The sequence below is a fragment of the Plecotus auritus genome (genome assembly GCF_963455305.1).
Source record: "Plecotus auritus genome assembly, chromosome: 5".
Taxonomy (NCBI): Eukaryota; Metazoa; Chordata; class Mammalia; order Chiroptera; family Vespertilionidae; genus Plecotus; species Plecotus auritus.
The window spans coordinates 7,604,678-7,624,279 of NC_137776.1; the positions used below are offsets into that span (position 1 = coordinate 7,604,678).

The 19,602-nt window shown below is 41.3% G+C and overlaps 1 protein-coding gene across 4 annotated transcripts in view; it reads right to left on the reverse strand.

Annotated features, from left to right (window-relative positions):
- The window catches only part of SF3B1 (splicing factor 3b subunit 1), a 33,766-nt gene extending 23,478 nt beyond the window's left edge, over positions 1-10,288 (reverse strand). For all 4 annotated transcript variants that reach the window (XR_013960718.1, XR_013960719.1, XR_013960720.1 and 1 more), the window contains exons 1-2: positions 10,156-10,288; positions 1,053-1,219 (exon numbers count right to left, since the gene is read on the reverse strand). Coding sequence is in view for 1 of the 4 variants with exons in the window: in XM_080670817.1 (XP_080526943.1) it covers positions 1,053-1,219; positions 10,156-10,183 (195 nt within the window). In the remaining 3 variants the exon portion in view is untranslated. The remainder of the gene's footprint in view (positions 1-1,052; positions 1,220-10,155) is intronic.
- Positions 10,289-19,602: the final 9,314 nt, after the last annotated feature.

Below are 19,602 nucleotides of genomic sequence, written 5' to 3' on the forward strand. Positions count from 1 at the left end.
AGTTAACCTTAGTTTTTACTCATTCAAAAATATTAAATTAGGAATACTTTCTGTGGAAGCCAATTAAAATAAAGTAAGTCTGAACTAGAAAAACCTGAGCATTTTGTTTTCTGAGAAGACATGATGAAATTTGTTTTTCAAATCTGGAAACTACAGTTTATTTAAAAATCTCCACTTCCCTTGTTTGTTTTTTAACATGATTTAGCCACAGAAACAAGTAAAAGATGTTTTAAATGCACTTGTTTCCCTTGTAATAATATTTAAGCAGGAAAGTGTTGTATTATTTTCTAGTGTAATAAGTACAACAGTGGGTAGCTCTCAAGATCTTACCACTGATTTAAAAATGAAACAACAATTTCTCCTTCAGTTTCTGGAACATATACACCACTATCTCTTACCAGAAGGTATGATAGGCTTCTAGAAATTTTACCTTTGTGACTAATTTACTTTTAAGTGCCAACTACAAAAAATGTGGCTTGAGTGTCATAAATATGACAAGTTTGATTACCTATATCCATAAAATGTCTGTTACTGAATCATACAAAAAGGGATAGCTATTTCACCAAATTTGATGTTTGAGATGATGTGACCAAATTTAAGCTATGGGAATATATAAAAACACTCAGATGTATTTCAAAATGAAAGTGGTCATCCTCCAGAATAACTGACACAGGCACGAAGAAGCCATTAATGATACCAGTAACAAAACAGCACTGAGCACCGTCAGATTCAGGTCACAAGGACAGATGGCTGCTCACCATGAAGTCACTTCCCATGTGGGTTACTCTAACTAGAGCTCTCAGTAAGGATTTACTTTATAACAATTAATGATTTGTAGGTGCTTTGCTAGATAAACAAACATAATGGTTCAGAACTAAGAGGAAGGATTCTTTCAACAGTTTTATCCTCCAAAAGGAAGATCTCCCAATTTCCAAAATGTCTGCATTATTAAGCCAGATGACTCAAACAGAAAATGCCTTTTTATTTCTTGCTCTCCACCAAAAAATACATATATATTAAAAATGCTTGACTCTTGTATACTTTGTACTTACATCTTCAAGTTCAGTTGCAGCAATTGATGTCACATACCCAGCAAATCTGCTATCACTTCCACCATATATTTCCTGGTCATAATAACCTGTAGAATCAAGGCCCACTCCTTGAGCTTCATCAAGAGCTGCCTTCTTGCCTTGAATTTCTCGAATCTGTGCTTCGATATCTGTAAGAAAGTTAACACAGACTTTAATTTCATTTTCCAAAGAGCATGCAACACAATGCATTTACCTACTAGGTATTTTTTAGGATATTCTTCTAAATATGGAAAATAAAATAATTATACCATATAAGGGATTATAACTATATAAAGCACTGATTTTTAATACATTTAATGTATCTCCAAATCAATAGACAATACTCCCATACAGAACAACAAATTACTCTTACATTAAGAATGGATTACCAAAGTTTATTAAATTACTGTTGAATTCTAAACCTTTCTCCAACTTAAAAAATAATACTGTCAGTATTGACTAGGGACCAAGAATTAACACTCAAGATTATTTTAAACTCAACACTATCAGAAATATAAAAACAGCACTATGGAAAGTGGTCCTCAAACTTGAACGTAAAACAAATTGTCTACAGATTTTGTTAAAATGCAGTAGGCCTGGATCAGACTCAAGTTTCTGCATTCCTAATGCGCTCCAAAGTAATGTCCTAAACAGCTAGGCTCACATTGTGAACAGTAAATCAATAAAGGGCAGTCTAAATTCTTAAGCATGGAATTCAGAACTCTGCATAATTTGGCTGCAACCATCATTACACTTATTAGTTCATGATGATTACAGTCTGAGATCTGGCCCTGGCCGGGTAGAACTCGGTTGATTGGAGCACCGTCCTGATGCACTCAAGTTGCCTGATACGCTGAAGTTGCAGGGTTCAATCCGCAGTCAGGGCACAAAGAAGAATCAACGAACGAATGCAGAAATAAGTGAAGCAACAAATCAATGTTTCTCTTTCTCTTCCTCTCTTTTAAATCAATGCACAAGAAATAAACAAACCTGGGGAAAAAGTGTGTATAACTATGATTTTTAAAAAAGAGTCTGAGATCTGTAATCAAAACATCTGCCTTCAAAGAAAGGTTCTTTCTCTTCCTCTCTGTAAAAAATCAATAAAATATATTTTAAAAAAAAGAGTAGGAAAAATTAAAATACAGTGAATACCCACGTACGCTTCACCTGTATTCATCAACTGTGTATATATGAGATAAAGCAAATGTATGTACATATAACTTTTCTAAACCATTTAAAACTCCTAACATTTCTGCATCTATTTCCAGATCCAGGACATTCTCTTATATAAATAACCACAACAGATTTAACATGCTCAAGAAATGAGCATGTTAAACCTTAGTAACATTTTCATCTAATATATTATCTAGCTTCCTATCTCCCCAATTGTCCTAGTAACATCCTTTTCCACAACTGATCCACAATTCAAGCAAGAACCAGGCATTGCACTTAGTTGTCATTGTCTTTAGTGTCCTTCAAATACAGACTAGTCCTCCCAATTTTTTTAGTCTTTCCTGACACCAGGTAACTTTAAATTGTAAATTTAAATGTTTAGATGTTTCATTTTAATTATCTGGATAACACAGGGTGTGGAAAAAAACGAAGTTTCTACTGCCAGTGATTTCTGCAGCCTAACAGATGCTTTCATTTTTGCCAGATCATTACCTTCAATTGAATTACACCAGGTACTTTAAAAAGCTAATTTATTAGTTTGCAATAATCCAAAAGGGAAAAGATTCAAATGCTCATCCCGACCCCAAGCTAAGGGAGAAAACCCTCTGTAGTTCCACAGATGGGTGCGGAAAAAATGGAGTGACAGTACCTAGCCTAAGGCACAGCTGGGGCACATTTCGCTACAAGAGCGAGAGCAAGTCTCAGAAACTCAAAGTAATGGAACAGGTTTACTACTGGACTAGCAGCCCCAGTTTGTACCCAAATCTCAAAATTCTTAGATCTTTCATAAAAATATCTTTAACCTACAAAGTTCCAACTCTTCGTCATATTTTTTCTTTTCTGGCTTTACTGATCTTGCTAATTGATAGGTAATGTAAAATCTTCTACATGTTAAGATATAGACATGCTTTTTAAAAACTAAACTTGCTCCAATTATCCACAGAAATGTCATTATTCAACTGAAACTCCCCCCTTTTTGGAGAATTCTGATCTTAGAAACATTTTCAACTACCAGAGAACAAATCCTTCCCTAGAAGGTTGATATTAATTGTGAATTAATTAATAAATTTGTGAGCTAGCCCATTTGAAATCTCAATTCATTCAAAAAATTATTTCCAGCCCTGACTGGTTTGGCTCAGTGGATATGGCGTCGGCCTGCGGACTGAAGGGTCCCAGGTTCGATTCCGGTCAAGGGCATATACCTTGGTTGTGGGCACATCCCCAGTAGGGGGTGTTCAGGAGGCAACTGATCGATGTTTCTCTCTCATCGATTTCTCTCTGTCCTTCTCCTTTCCTCTCTAGAATCAATGAAAAGCATATCCTCAGTGAGGATAATAGTGTTTCCTTTAAAAAAATTACATTACTTGAAAAAATATTTTTTTTAACCCTCACCCAAATTTTCCTTTGAGTTTTAGAGAGAGGGAAAGACAGAGAGAAACATTGATGTGAGAGACACATCGATTGGTTGCCTCCTGCATATGGCCTGACAGGGCCCAGGCCCGGGAGGAGCCTACAACCGAGGTACGTGCCCTTGACCAGAATCAAACCCAGGATCCTTTGTTCCACAGGCTGATGCTCTATTCACTGAAAGAACCAGCGAAGGCTACTATATTACTTTTAAGTCAGAAAAATGTAATGCTAAAATTACAATTTTCTAACAAATACATCAAATGTTTTATCTGGCGGTTCAGTTTGACATCAAAAAATAGTACCTCAGAACTGGGAGGTCTTTAAAAAATCAGTAACATCTTATCTATTACTAGAGGCCCGGTGCATGAATTCATGCACCAGTGGGGTTCCTTGGCCTGGCCTGAGGGATCCGGCTGAAACCAGCTCTCCGACATCCCCTGAGGGATCCTGGGTTGCAAGTGGGTGCAGGCCAGGCCGAGGGAGCCCACCAGTGCACAATCGGGGCCGGGGAGGGACTGCAGGAGGACTCCAGGGCATGTCCAGCCCGTCTCACTCAGTCCTGATCTGCTGGACCCCAACAGCAAGCTAACCTACCAGTTGGAGCATCTGCCCCCTGGTGGTCAGTGCATGTCATTCAGATGGTTGAGCAGCCTTAGCAAACCATTAGCATATTATGCTTTGATTGGTTGAATGGATGACTGGAAGACTGGACATTTAGCATATTAGGCTTTTATTATAGGATTTGCATTTTAAACTAAGATCTAAATAAACTGAGATTAACCATCAGTGGTCACACCTCATACAACCAAATTCTGTCCCTCTACTCATTTATCCTTCTGTGCCTTTTATTTCTATGCCTCAAGATACTGCTAACTCCAGCTTGTAGCATTTCCTCCTCCTTGATGTGTTTTTATTCTTAATTTTAAATTTATATTGTTTGCAATCTTTTAATCACTGTTCGTAACATTTTACAGAGCATAGCCTTTGGATGTTAACCATTCACTGACACTTTTTAGTCAGGTCCATAACTGTCATCTATTCTGCACAGCCAGAGGCAAGCGATGAGCAAGGATTTTTCAAATGAGACTTCTAAAAGACATCCAGAAAAATATCTCAACTCTCAGTCTTTTCCTTAAAATTCCAATAAGACAGCTAACTACAATGGTAAATTATTTTACTAAACATTACAGATATCAATTCCTAAAAGATGAACTCCTGATTAAATTAATTCAATAAATTCCTAAATAATTCTAAAGAATCCTTCTCAAAATCCTCAAGCAACTTTCCCCCTTTTTATTATACTAGCAATATTCATACCGAAGTCCATAAAAGTATACAAAGCAATAACTATCTGAACATAGGAAAATAAAAATCTCAGAATATGCAGAAAAAATAAGTATCCCAAACATTCTGCAAGCAAAAAATTAGAGAAACTTTTCAGCTTTGTGAAGCCAAAAAATACCTACTCAAGGGACAGCGGCAAAACAAGCCACGGGAATTTTTGGATAATCCATTTTCCCTTTCCAAAACATAAAAGTGTTCACTCACTTGCCAAAGTCAGCAATATCTGAAGAAATGCTGGATAGCAAGATTATGCACACTATTAATTGTCTACATTTGACACATGCAAAAAGGTCCAAAAATTTTTATTTCATTTTAATATTTCAATACTGAAAAGCGTAAGCCACACAGATCAGGTAAGAAATAATCAAGTTGGTTAAAGAGGATGTTAAGGGCCCTGGCCGGTTTGGCTCAGAGAATAGGAGAGAGAGATAGAAACATCAATGATGAGAGAGAATCATTGATTGGCTGCCTCCTGCACGTCCCCTACTGGGGATGGAGCCCACAACCCTGGGCATGTACCCTGACCGGGAATCAAACCATAACCTCCTGGTTTATAGCTCGACACTCAACCACTGAGCCACGCTGACCTGGTAATAAAAATATTTTTTTAAAAAAAAATTTTATATGGCCAGAACCGGTTTGGCTCAGTGGATAGAGCGTCAGCCTGTGGACTGGGGGGTCCCGGGTTCGATTCCGGTCAAGGGCATGTAGCTTGGTTGCGGGCACATCCCCAGTAGGAGGTGTGCAGGAGGCAGCTGGTCGATGTTTCTCTCTCATCGATGTTTCTGACTATCCTTCTTCCTTCCTCTCTGTAAAAAATCAATAAAATATATTTTAAAAAAAAAATTTTTTTTATATGACAAGGTACAACAAAGAAATGTCTTTACCAGCAGCATTATTTAGAATAAAAAGATTATATGGTCTTCTTAAACAACATGATGATGAACAACTCTAAATCAAAAATTGCCAGTTTGGCTCAGTGGATAGAGCTTCAGCTTGTGGACTGAAGGGTACCAAGGTTCGATTTCGGTCAAGGGCACGTACCTTGGTTGCAGGCTCCTCCCTGGCCCCTGGCCCCTGGCCCCAGGCCCTGGTCGGGGCTAGGGCAGGAGGCAACCAACCAATCTATGTGTTTCTCTCACATTGATATTTCTCTATCTTTCCCTCTCTCTTCCACTCTGAAAATCAATGGAAAAACATCCTCAGGCGAGGATTAACAAAAACCAAAAACATCTCTTCAACAAATGGTGTTGGGAAGACAGATACATGCAAAAAAATGAAACTAGACCACCAACTTACACCATACACAAAAATAAACTCAAAATGGATAAAGGACTTAAACATAAGACAAGAAACCATAAAAATACTAGAGAAATCCACAGGCAGCGAAATCTCAGACATATGCCAAAGCAATTTCTTCACTAGGGCAATGGAAACTAAAGAGAAAATAAACAAATGGGACTACATCAAAATAAAAAGCTCTTGCACAGCAAAAGAAACCATCAACAAAACAAGAAAGCCCACTTCATGGGAGAACATATTTGCCAATGTCATTACCGATAAGGGTTTAATCTCCAACATTTACAGGGAACTCATACAACTTACCAAAAGGAATATAAACAATCCAATCAAAAAATGGGCAACAGACCTAAATAGATACTTTTCTAAAGAAGACAGAAGGAAGGCCAAGAGACATATGAAAACATGCTCAAAGTCACTAATCATCAGAGAGATGCAAATCAAAAAGACAATGCGGTATCATCTCACATCTGTCAGATGGCTATCATCAACAAATGACAAGTGTTGGCGAGGATGCGGAGAAAAAGAAACCCTAGTGCACTGCTGGTGGGAATGCAGACTGGTGCAGCCACTGTGGAGACCAGTATGGAGTTTCCTCAAAAAACTGAAAATGGAACTCCCATGTGACCCAGTGATCCCACTTCTAGGAATATATCCCAAGAAACTAGAAAAACCGATCAGAAAGGATATATACACCCCTATGTTCATAGCAGCACAATTCACCATAGCTAAGATTTGGAAACAGCCTAAGTGCCCATCAGCAGATGAATGGATTAGAAAACTATGGTACATCTACACAATGGAATACTACGCTGTAGTAAAAAAGAAGGAATTCTTACCATTTGCAACAGCATGGATAGAACTGGAGAGCATTATGCTAAGCGAAATAAGCCAGTCAGAGAAAGATAAATATCACGATCTCACTCATTTGTGGAATATAATGAACAACATAAACTGATGAACAGGGACAAATCCAGAGACAGAGAGGCATCGATCAGACTGTCAAACCTCAGAGGGAAGGTAGGGGAGGGTGGGGGTAAGGAGGAGAGGTCAACCAAAGGACTTGTATGCATGCATATAAGCCTAACCAATGGACACGAACACCAGGGGGGTGAGGGCATGAGTGTGGGGGGGATTGGGGGGTTAATGGAGGGATGAGGACACATATGTAATATCTTAATAAAGAAATTTTTAAAAAAACACCAATAACAAAAAAAAAAATTCAAGTCGTCCTCTGAACTACCTCAATTGCATTCCCGTTATATCCTGGACTTACCACAACCATGACTTTCCTAAAACAGAGTAATCTGTTACCTGGGAGAAGGAGGAGGGCACTTTATTCAGTATTCAGTGGAAAGCCAAAGTCAAACCTAGTTCAGCATGCAAAGCCTTCCCTAATTTGATGTTAATCTTAAATTTCTTCTTCTCAGCTCAGGAGATATCTAATATATGAAAAAGTCCCACTTCCCACTTATCTCAGCCAAATAGATGTATACAAACCTACCCAATTGTTCAAAGGTCATTTCTGTAAAACTACTTTAATACTTCCAGTACAAATTAATCTCTCAGTGAATGTTGATAAATATTAAGCACCCACATTTACCAGGTATTGGGGATACCAAGGTACAGTTCCTGCACTCAACAATCTCAAAGTGGAAGAGAAAACCTTGACACGATAGAATATTCTAGGTAATATAATAGACTTATAGAGGACTATAACAGCCAGCATTTTAAAAAACAAACAAAACTAGACCTAACCGGTTTGGCTCAGTGGATAGAGCGTCCACCTGCAAAGTCAAGCGTCCCAGGTTCGATTCCGGTCAAGGGCATGTACCTTGGTTGTGGGCACATCCCCAGTGGGGGGAGTGCAGGAGGCAGCTGATTGATGTTTCTCTCTCATTGATGTTTCTAACTCTCTCTCCCTCTCCCTTCCTCTCTGTAAAAAAATCAATAAAATATATTTTAAAAATAAATAAATAAAATAAATAAAAAAACAAACAAAACTAATTCCATTCCAGGTTATCAAAGATGACTTAAAAAGGGAAAACAGAAATGGGCCATGAAGGACTAGAAGTTCTAGCAAGAAACTATGTAACTACTATGTGTATTTCTACTAAACATTTACCACCACCCCATTTAAACCCCATAGCGATAAACTGTCTTTTACACAGTGCTCAGGTTTTGTTAAACTGAATGTTCCAACAATTACTTTATGGCATCAGTTAATTCACACTGATAAAGCCTAATCCCAAATATAGCAATTTTGGCCAATAAATTTCCAATCTTGTATAGCCCAAAGCTTTTAACTAGGTTTCTAAAATGCAGGAAAACTGACCAGAACTTTGATCTCCTGTCCAAAAGTACCTTCTGATGAAGATACCAAAAAACAAGTACTCAAAGCCATAAAATAGCCCAAATGAATACTCTTACTCCTGGATAAACAAAAATACAACATCTTTACATTTTCTAATTATTTTGCAAAAGGCACGATTGAGATAGTCTAAAGACAGAAAAATAAATGCCTAATAAACACGTCTCGACTAAAGCCGTGTTTAAATCTTAAATACCCAACAAGAGGACTAGTCAAGTCTCTGCCACCCATGGGCATGTTTCATAAACCGCGGAGTTGGACTTCCGTTCCCAGCTCTTCAAGGCCATACACATTTTGGTCCTAATCAACCTCTCCAGATCCATCACTTTTTTCTGACCACAGCCCACTCCTCCAACACCTTCCACGACCCCCTGCCTAGTTACCGGACACCATCTCCGGCTCCAATGTGCACCCCTAATCTCACACAGATGACCCTGGTAGACCGGGGACAAGTCATCTCCTCGGTGAAACAGCCCCAAGCATAAATTAACCACTCCGCTACCCAGGTTCCCAGCACTTGCTGGAAGCATGCATTTGTCTCGTAAAAGAATGACAAGGCTTCCCCATCGGACTGTAAAACTCTCGGTGGCCTTAGTCTTCATTACCGCTCACGACTACCCAGCCAGAAACGACGTGTGAAACGAAAGTGACTCTGCTGGAAACCTTGTGTTTTGATGAAAATTTCAGATTACAAGTCAGAACACCAGGAATGCAGCTCCATTTGCCATGCCTCGTCTTTTCTAAAAGGCATGGCAAATGGAGCTGCATTTCCTGTCCTTTCTGGATGCTCCCTGCTGAACTCCAGCCCACTCCCAACATTGCCCTAAGTTTGTGTACTCCGTATTCCATAAAACGATCAACCACCTCAAACGCTTTGTTCATCATTAATAAACGGTGTCTTTCCCTCTCCCAACAGCGAGTCTCGAGAGAAAAAAAATGTTTACTAAAAGCAATCAAGAGAGGGGAAAAAAAAACATTTTATTCCCAAATCATTTCATACCAAAAGTAAAAATAAAAAATGAAGACACAGATGAGTCCAGGTTAGGAGTCACGGGCCCCGGCTTGACTAAACACGACTCGGGGCTGCGGAAAGCGGCCGCCGGGCTCGGTGTTTTCCTGCCTCCTGGGGCACAAACTGAGCCGACAGTGGCCGGAGACCAGCCAGCTCTGCTCCCACGCCCTCCCCCGATCCCGCGCCCCGAAACCCTCCTCAGCGAGCCGGGTGAACAAGGCCCTCCGGTCCGAGAGGAGAAGCCAGCCCGAAGCCGTAGCCCCCAGACACGGAACAAAGAGCCTGTCGGGTGCAAAGGCAGGACGCCATTACGTGGGCCGTGGCCTGCGCCGCCCGCGCCGACGAGACGAGCTGGGCGGCGAGCGCGGGCTCGGCCTCCACACTGGAAACCCCAGGGAGAGGCAGAAACCCAGGGAGGCACAACTCCAGCAGGCTCCGCGGCGGGGAAGGCGTGGGACTGGCGGGAGGCCGCTTACCTTCGTGAGTCTTGGCAATCTTCGCCATTTTGTCCACTCGAACACACAGGCGGAACTGGCGCTCCCAAGCCCTTCCGCTCGCCGCCGCTGCCACGGAGGAAAATAGCTTGGGGGGGGGGGGGCTGATCTCTGCGCATGCGCCCAGCGGGAGCGCGCGCCGCCGAATGCCACGTGACAGAGCAGCTACCTGGATGGAATGAAGCGGTGCATTGTGGGCGGGGGAGGAGCCAGGGTTGGGCCGCGCGGCGGTGTTCGTGGGAGATCCCGGACCGGACTGACCGGAAGGGCCATCGTGCCTCTGAGTAACTGCGGTGGAGGAGGGTTCCACGAGGGCAGTTAAGAACGGCCACTGGAAAAAACCAGGCTTCCGGGGCTAGAGGGAAGCGCAGGCCTCCTCCCCTCCCCCCAAGTTCCCGGGGAGGCTGGCGGCGGGGGATCAGACCAAGGCTTTCCCTAGCATCTGTCTCAGCTGTTGCAGTGCTGAGCTGTGGAAACATTCATTCTTGGCACTGTGATTCAGGGTCTTTTTTGTTTTAAATAAGTGCTTACCATTTGGGTAGGAGTTTTGTTTCCAACATGTTCCCAAACACTATTAAAGTGGGCAAGTGTTGCTAAGCCCATTTAAAATGAGAGGATAACTAGGGCGGGGGGGGGAGGGGGAAGAGGTGTACATAAAATGTGCAAGGTCACACAGTTACTAAATGACACAGCTGGAACTTTGCCACCCTTTTAAATTGTAAAGCCTTTTAACGATATAGGTTCTTAGAAAACCACTGGTCGTCAGCATTAACGCTGATGAAATGCCTCTCAATCCTACCTAAGAAAAATAAATCAGCCCTGACGGTTTGGCTCAGTGGATAGAGAGTCGGCCTTTGGACTGAAGGGTCCTGGGTTGGATTCCAGTCAAGGGCATGTACCTTGGTTGCAGGCACATCCCTAGTGGGGGATGTGCAGGAGGCAGCTGACCCATGTTTCTAACTCTCTATCCCTCTGCCTTCCCCTCTGTAAAAAATCAATAAAATATATTTTAAAAATAAATAAATAAATCAGGAGTTTCTGGGTTGGGGAAGACGGGACACTGGGGAGATGGGACACTCCGAGAACCTGGAAGCTCCAAGCCCTTTCCACACACCTTGCCCTACACACTTGTGTCGGGCTGTTCCTGAGTTGTATCCTTTTATAATAAACTGGTAACTAAGGACGCACCCATGATGCTGGGGAACGTGTACTAGGCCTTGACTGCACAAGGGAGATACTGTTGCATGACTCTGGTCTATACATATAAAGATTGCATTGATAAATAGTTGCAATAGATCTTGCCCTGACCACCCTTCAGATTAAGCATCAGATTTCTGTTTTACAGGTTTTCTTAGCTTTTGAAGATGCTATAACTGAGAGGGTACGGACCTATCGTTAGAAAAAGAAAAAAATGAAGGCATACTCAGCCAGAAATTTGAGTTCTCTGAGACTCAGTAATATAGAGATTGGCAATCATATAGGGGAAAAAATATCCTGATGAGAGGGCACTTACCTCAAAACTCAGTGTGCCAATGTGCACATAACGACATGCAGAGGTTTTGAAAATGCTGCACATCCCTTCATAGTACTCATCTGCATAGATAACACTGATAAATATTTTGTATTCAGACACCAGAGTTGACAGACTTAAAAGTTGATTTACTATTTATTAACTTCTCTGAAGGGGTACAACTAGTTGTGTTTTCATTTGTTTTTTAGTTTGGGATCTCTTTATTTTCCCCAACATGTTTCAGTATTCATCCATTCTTAAATTGAAGGCATAATTTACTTTTTATAAAGTAGTCTTAAATGTGAAACCAAGAAATGTAATCAGGCAGTAAAACATTCTCTGAATGTAGATCATGTTCTTCTATTTTCCTTCCCCAACAGTAGAAAATAGACTTTTACCTAAGAAAGCTAAAATATGTTAATATGTTTAAAGGTCTACCAATATCAGAATGCAGCCCAAGAGTAAACCAAGTCACATAATTACATTTTAATTAAGTAAATCTAGGGTAGTCTACCAAATTACAGTTTATTAAATATTGTTTCCTCTTAACTAAAACTGCTGAACAATTAATCAGCAATGAATTATCTTGTAGTTATGCAACTTTTTAAAAAATATGAATTATCAATTGTAAGCACTTTTAAAGACATTGCAACAAAATGTACTACTGTATACTACAGGATCCGAAACCCACCTTATATACAAGCTGATCAATGATTGTCTTTCATCGTTGATGTTTCTCTCTCTCCCTCTCTCTTTCTCTCTGAAAACAATAAAATAAAATGAAGGACGCCAAAACCGGTTTGGCTCAGTGGATAGAGCGTCGGCCTGCGGACTGAGGGGTCCCGGGTTCGATTCCGGTCAAGGGCATGTACCTTGGTTGCAGGCACATCCCCAGTGGGAGGTGTGCAGGAGGCAGCTGATCGATGTTTCTCTCTCATCGATGTTTCTAGCTCTCTATCCCTCTCCCTTCCTCTCTGTAAAATATCAATAAAATATATTTTAAAAATTTAAAAAAAAAAATAAAATGAAGGAGGTCCCTACAGGCAGAGGACAATGTAGGCAATGAACACCACAGTGTCTGTAGCAAACAATTCAAACTCGAGGCCGGAGGGCCGCATGCCTCATTTAGAGTTAGGCATCCTTGAGGAAAAGCAGTTCTGTGTGGCTGGATGCCACTGTGTGAGGCAGGGAGCAGCAAAAGGGGATTTAATAAGAGGCTGGTCATATAACCAGGAAGAATCCATTTTTAAAAATAAACTGAGTGCTCTAAACTAATAACTTCTGGATCCGGAAAGCTGAGAAGAGCCCTATATGATGTCAAACTTTGTAGCCCTCCCTGGATAGCCAATTATCCTCTTTTGTTCAAATTTCTGGTTTTCATCACTTGCTCCAATTTCTAGTTTGACTCACTCTAATTGAGCTGTTTTTAAAATCAGCTCATATTTTAGCATAAACAAGATTGCTGCTACTCCTTCAAGAAGTCATATACTGCTCTGGCTGGTGCGGCTCAGTTGGTTGAGGGTCATCTCATGCACCACGAAGTCGCTGGTTGGATCCCCAGCCCAGATTGTGAGCTCAATCCCCAGTAGGGGATGTGCAGGAGGCAGCTGATGGATGTTTCTCTCTTCCTCTCTCTCCCCACACATACAGGAGTGTCTGTATGTCTTTAAAAAATCAGCAAAAACACCTTTTTTAAAAACTGAATCAAAAAGGTCCCATTGAACGACTGCAGAGGCTAAAACCAATAGTAGTTAGCATATTAATGCAAAAAGACCCGTTGGAAGACTAATGGACTTTAATATTCAGCAGGGCTGAAAATCAGCAAAATATTGCCCTGCTGTGGGCTCAATGGCTCAAGGCAATTCCCTAACCCAGTGGTGGGCAAACTGTGGCTCACGAGCCACATGCGGCTCTTTGGCCCCTTGAGTGTGGCTCTTCCACAAAATACCACATGCAGGCCTGCACGTACAGTGTGATTGAAACTTTGTGGCCCATGCGCAGAAGTCGGTTTTCCGCTCTCCAAAGAAATTTCAGTCGTCGTACTGTTGATATTTTTTGGCTCTGTTGACTAATGAGTTTGCCGACCACTGCCCTAACCTGATAATCCTTTTACTGTTTACCAAACTTTACCTTTGATATGCCTGTATGTATTGCTAAAGGGCAAATGTATATTCAAGTGAACAAAAGCAGATGGGACCCAGTTTCAGTATGCTCTTCACGAAAGAGACACCCCTGGCCCCCAATGCCTCCTAAATTCATATTTCTTGTATAGCATTTTCATTTGTGGGTCGGCCCCTCCTTCAGATCCTGAACCCTCACCACAAAAGGTTGCGGCAAACCACCTCAGATGAACCAATACCAATCACTGCTGCTTCTTTGGGTATCTTAAGCCCTAGCTCGGTGGGGTTTGGAAGTAGTGTCTCCTCCACACTTCTCAGGCACTACTACCAGCCAAGCAGTGCCCTCCTCCCTTCAGAGACCTAGGTTCCAGCATTTCGGGACCCCTCCACCAAGTCTGTTAGTTCTAATAATTCCAACTTCTTGTTACCCCAGTGCTAGGGGAGTGTGCCGAAGAGTCAGGCCTACCTGTTCTCTTTTGAAAGACTTGCTTACAAGGTTGGCTGTTGGCTAGCATTTGGGAACTTGGGTTTCAGGAGGGTACCCCCCATCCCCAGAACCAATAAGACTGTCTCACTAGGCCTAAACTGTGCAAGCAATACGGTTTATGTTGAACATCAGCTTTCCTTGTGGAGCCTGAAATTTGGGTACATGCCAGGTAGAGGGTGCCTATGTGATCAGCTCCAAACAAAAACCCTGGGCAGAGCGTCTCGAATGTTGGCAACAATCTCTGGTTGGCAACATGTCAGAACTTGTCAGGAGAATTAAGCATGTCCTTTGTGATTCTAGGGACTTCACTGGGAAAAGACTTGTGAAGCTTGCACCTGGCTCCCCAGACATCCCACATGCTCCTTTTCCCTGGACTGATTTTCCTTTGTATCTTCTCACTGTAAAAGGTCCTAGCTGAGTACAACCAGAGGTTGGGTCCTGTGAACCCCCTTAGCAATGACTGAACCTACCAGTGGGCCTGGGAGTGTGAGGTGTGTACCTACTTCTTGCAGTTACTATTACTTTCTTATCTCAGTATCCTATTTTTGTCACTGTAGTTCTCCAATCCCTGTTTAACAATGTCCTTATATTAAATTCTCTTTTACAATAACCTGTGTAATTTTCCTGACTGGTCCCTGACTGACAAAGCCAGCCAGTAAGGGCAAGCTATCTAGTTAATCTCCTTTGATAGTCGATTTTTATCAGAAATTAACATCTGTAACAGCAGTAATCTATATGTAACTCAGTTCCAGATTCAGTCAAGGAATGTGCTTTTTTTAAAATATATTTTATTGATTTTTTACAGAGAGGAAGGGAGAGAGATAGTTAGAAACATCAATGAGAGAGAAACATCAATCAGCTGCCTCCTGCACACCCCCTACTGGGGATGTGCCCTTGACCTGGATCGAACCTGGGACCCTTCAGTCCGCAGGCTGACGCTCTATCCACTGAGCCAAACCGGTTAGGGTTAGTAAGGTGTTTTTTCTTTTTTCAACCAAACATTTCACAAATATAGTCACTGTGTGAAATCATTGAGCATGCTAGGAAGGTTATTCTATTGAGCTAAACAGTGAAAGGTAGAAAAAAATACATATGGTTTTTATTACAAAAGATTTCAAGCATCCATAAAAATTAGATATAATACTATTATAAACTCTTCATGTACCCATCATCCAGTTCAATTATTATCAACAAATGATGGATTTTATTTCATTTACTTTATTCCTCCACCCACACTGTATTACTTTAAAGCAAATTGCAGATATATCTCACCTGTAAGATCCTCAGTTGACTTTCTACTAAAGTAGAAATTTCAGTCGAATTTCCGTCTTGTATACTTCTTTTTATAGTCTGTTCAAAATAAGATCCAAATAATGCCCCTTCAATATTTTAAATCTACAACAGTGTACTCTTCCTCCTCTTCACTTGGCATTTATTTGAGGAAATTGGATCACTGGTCTTACAGAACTTCCCATGTTCTGTATTTGGCAGATTGTATCCCATTGATGACATTTAACCTGTTCTTCTATTCCCTATGTAAACTAGCACATCTGAAAACTTGACCAGATTCAGGTTCAATTATTTTAGCAAGAATACTTAATATGTACTATTGTGTCAAATATATTTGACAGCATAGTTGGTTTGGACTCTAAGATGCTGCTTCTCATAGGTCTGGGTTGTTTTAATTTACTACCAGTCTTTTCAGATTGTATAGAGACCTTTTAACCCACAGTTCATGGAAGCACTGAAACTGAACCAGAGTTTACTAACACCTTGAAGCTTATGAAATATTATTCTTTCCTTTGCTGAGAAGTCAAGTGAGTACCACACACTGCCATCTATTATAAAGATTCCTTTGTTTGCCTCTTACTTTTTTTTTAAATTGGGAAACTATTCAATTGGGTGGCCTAATTCAGTAGGTATTTTCCTATGTCTGGGTAGAGGTGAATGAGAAAATGTTTGGTTAATTTAATAAAAGGAGGCCTTATACTAAGTACATAGCACATCATGTTCTAAAAACTGTTTAACAGGCCTTCTAGTTAACAATCGTTTGAAATAGAATTTAGGAGGAGGTAGCAGTGTAATGCCTATATTTTGTAGGCACTGGTAACCACTGTGGTTTTTGAGCAGGGAAGTTATATGATGAAAATGTGTTTTAATGGAAGACATTACTGGAAATATTTAGGATTTAAGGCAAGAAGAGCAGGAATTGTGAATTTGAGGGTAATCTAATCTAGAATTGTTTGGATACAGCTACAGAACCACCTGAATCAACAAGTACATTTGTTTTGTATTGAAAAATGTTTGACAAAGTTTGTAGCTGGGGATTTCAACTCACTCCACAAAGCATCTAGTGACTGCAATGAACAAAGCAAGAATAGAAAATAACAATCACACATACACACAGCAGCGAATATTTCTGTAAACATAAATAAAACCAAGCCACCATTCTACCGTCAAACTCAAATGACTTCCCTTTACACGTGGGCTAAAACCCAGAGTTGGTCCCATGACCTTGCAGGCACTCTGAGAAAGCCCTCACTGCCTGACCTCATTTGCTACCACTCTCCTCACTCGCTGTGATCCAAAGCCCTTGCTCTTCAACAAACAGGGCGAGGTTGTTCCTGCCTGGGCCCTTTGCGCTTGCTCTTGCCTCCACCTGGAGTAACTTTCCCCCAAATGTTCACATAATTCACTTCCTCGCTTCATTTAGGCCTTTGTTCTGTATGGCCTCCTCAGAGGCCCACCTGCCCACCCTACAGAAAATAGCACCCTGCCTGACACCTCCCCACCTCCTTGCCCTGCTTTTTCCTACAGCGCATGATTATCTGACATTGTGTTACATACTAGTTCATGGATTTCCCCCTCTAAAATTCACTTCTATGATAGTCTGGCTGGCTTGGCTTAGTGGTTGATCGTCAACCTATGAACCAGGAGGTCACAGTTAGATTCCTGGTCGGGGCACGTGCTGGGTTGCGGGGGTGTGTAAGAAGCAGCTGATCAATGATTCTCTCTCATCATTGATGGTTCTCTCTCTCTACCTCTCCCTTCCTCTCTGAAATCAATAAAAATATGTATTAACAACATAAAAGGGCCCTGACCGGTTTGGCTCAGTGGATAGGCAGGGGTCCTCAAACTTTTTCAACAGGGGGCCAGTTCACTGTCCCTCAGACCATTGGAGGGCCGGACTATAGTTTAAAAAAAAAAACTATGAACAAATTCCTATGCGCACTGCTGGCCCGGGATGAGGCGGCTGCTAAACAGGACAGGCAGCGGCACCTGGCGGGCCGGATAAATGTCCTCGGCGGGCCGCATGTGGCCCACGGGCCGTAGTTTGAGGACCCCTGGCCAATAGAGCATCAGCCTGCGGACTGAAGGGTCCCAGGTTCGATTCCAGTCAGGGGCATGTACCTTGGTTGCAGGCATATCCCAATAGGGGGTGTGCAGAAGGCAGCTGATCCGTGTTTCTCTCTCATCGATGTTTCTAACTCTCAGCATTCTCCCTGCCTCTCTGTAAAAAATCAATAAAATATATATTTTTTTTAAAAAAAAAAGGGACAGAAATTCTCTGTGGATACACCCATGTTTAAAAAAATAGACTTCTGTTCATTTATCCTGCACCTAAAGTTGCAAAGAGTAAGCGCCCCCCCCCCCAACTATTTGTTGATACATTTAATCAACTATTTCATTTACCAGGTGTACCGGTTAATAAAGCGGATTTTGTAATCAAAGAAAACACGATAATTTCAAGAGAAACATCAAAAGTGCTTTATTCGCCCTAGCTGGTTTGGCTCAGTGGATGGAGCATCGGCCTGCGGACTGAAGGGTCTTGGGTTCAATTCCGGTCAAGGGCACATGCCCGGGTTCCAGGCTTGATCCCCAGTGCAGGGCTTGCATGAGGCAGCCAATCAATGCTTCTCCCTCACCATTGATGTTTCTATCTCCCTGCCTCTCTGAAATCAATAAAAATACATATTAAAAAAAAGTGCTTTATTCACAGTAATGTCTATCGCCAGCTACACATTTCCCCCATCTTTCAGGTAATTTGTGGATATTGTCCCAATAGAACTTTTCTTGTTTTGAGGCAAACCATTCAGAGACCTAATTTTCCACTTCTTCATATGTTTTGAAGTGCTGCTCAGAAAGTGAGTGTGCCATCGATCGGAAAAAGTGGTAATCTGAAGGAACAAGATCTGGTGAATACGGCAGGTGGGTTAATACTTCCCAGGCAAGATCTTTTAACGTGTCTTTAACTGGTTTTGAAATGTGTGATGGTGTGTTATCATGAAGCAAAATTACTTTGCCGTGTCTTCTGGCCCCTTCTGGTCGTTTTACGATCAAAGCGTGGTTCAAATTGATTATTTGTTGTCAGTAGCGATCAGTATTAACGGTTTCACCTGGTTTTAGAAGCTCATAATACACCACACCTTCCTGATCCCACCAAACACAGAGCATTGTCTTCTTTCCAAAGTGATTTGGCCTTGCAGTCGATGTTGATGGCTGACCTGGATCAATCCATGATTTGTGCGTTTGGGATTCTCAAAATAAATCCATTTTTCACCACCAGTCACAATTCGATGCAAAAAAGACTTTCTTTCATGCCGCTGAAGCAACATTTTACTGATGACTTTTCGGTTTTCCATTTGTCTTTCGTTCAGTTGATGTGGCACCCATTTTCCTTCCTTTAAAATCTTTCCCATTGCTTGTAAATGATCGGAAATTGTTTGCTGAGCAACGTTTAATCCTTCTGCAAGTTGTTTTTGAGTTTGACATGCATCTTCATACAATAATGCTTGTAATTGTTGGTCTTCAAACTTTCTCGGTTGACCTGGACGTTCTTTGTCTTTCACATCCCGAAATCATCCCTTTTAAAGCGTTTAAACCAGCGTTCACAAGTATCTTGAGATGGAGCGCGTTCACCAAAAGCTTCCCGAAGTATACGATAACTTTCAGCAGCACGTTTCTTCAAAATAATGAATTAAAACTTCCCGTAAATGCTCTTTTTTTGGCATGAAATTCAACATTTTTAAGCGTAAAAATATCTATGATGTTAACACCTTCAGCAAATTTTACATATGAAGTTTTTGAAGCTTGTTGTCAATACAACAAAATAGCATACATATCAAATCACATATATATCCACATATGTGTAACTCCATCTATTGAAAAAAATCCGCATTAGGCAGGAGGTCGCGGTGCTATCCTCAGTTTACAGGAAACTATGGTGTAGGAAGGTTAAATAAGGACCTGGGAACAAAAGGAGGGGGAAATGTCAGGGCTTGGTAACTGATTCCCCGAAATGAGTGAATGGA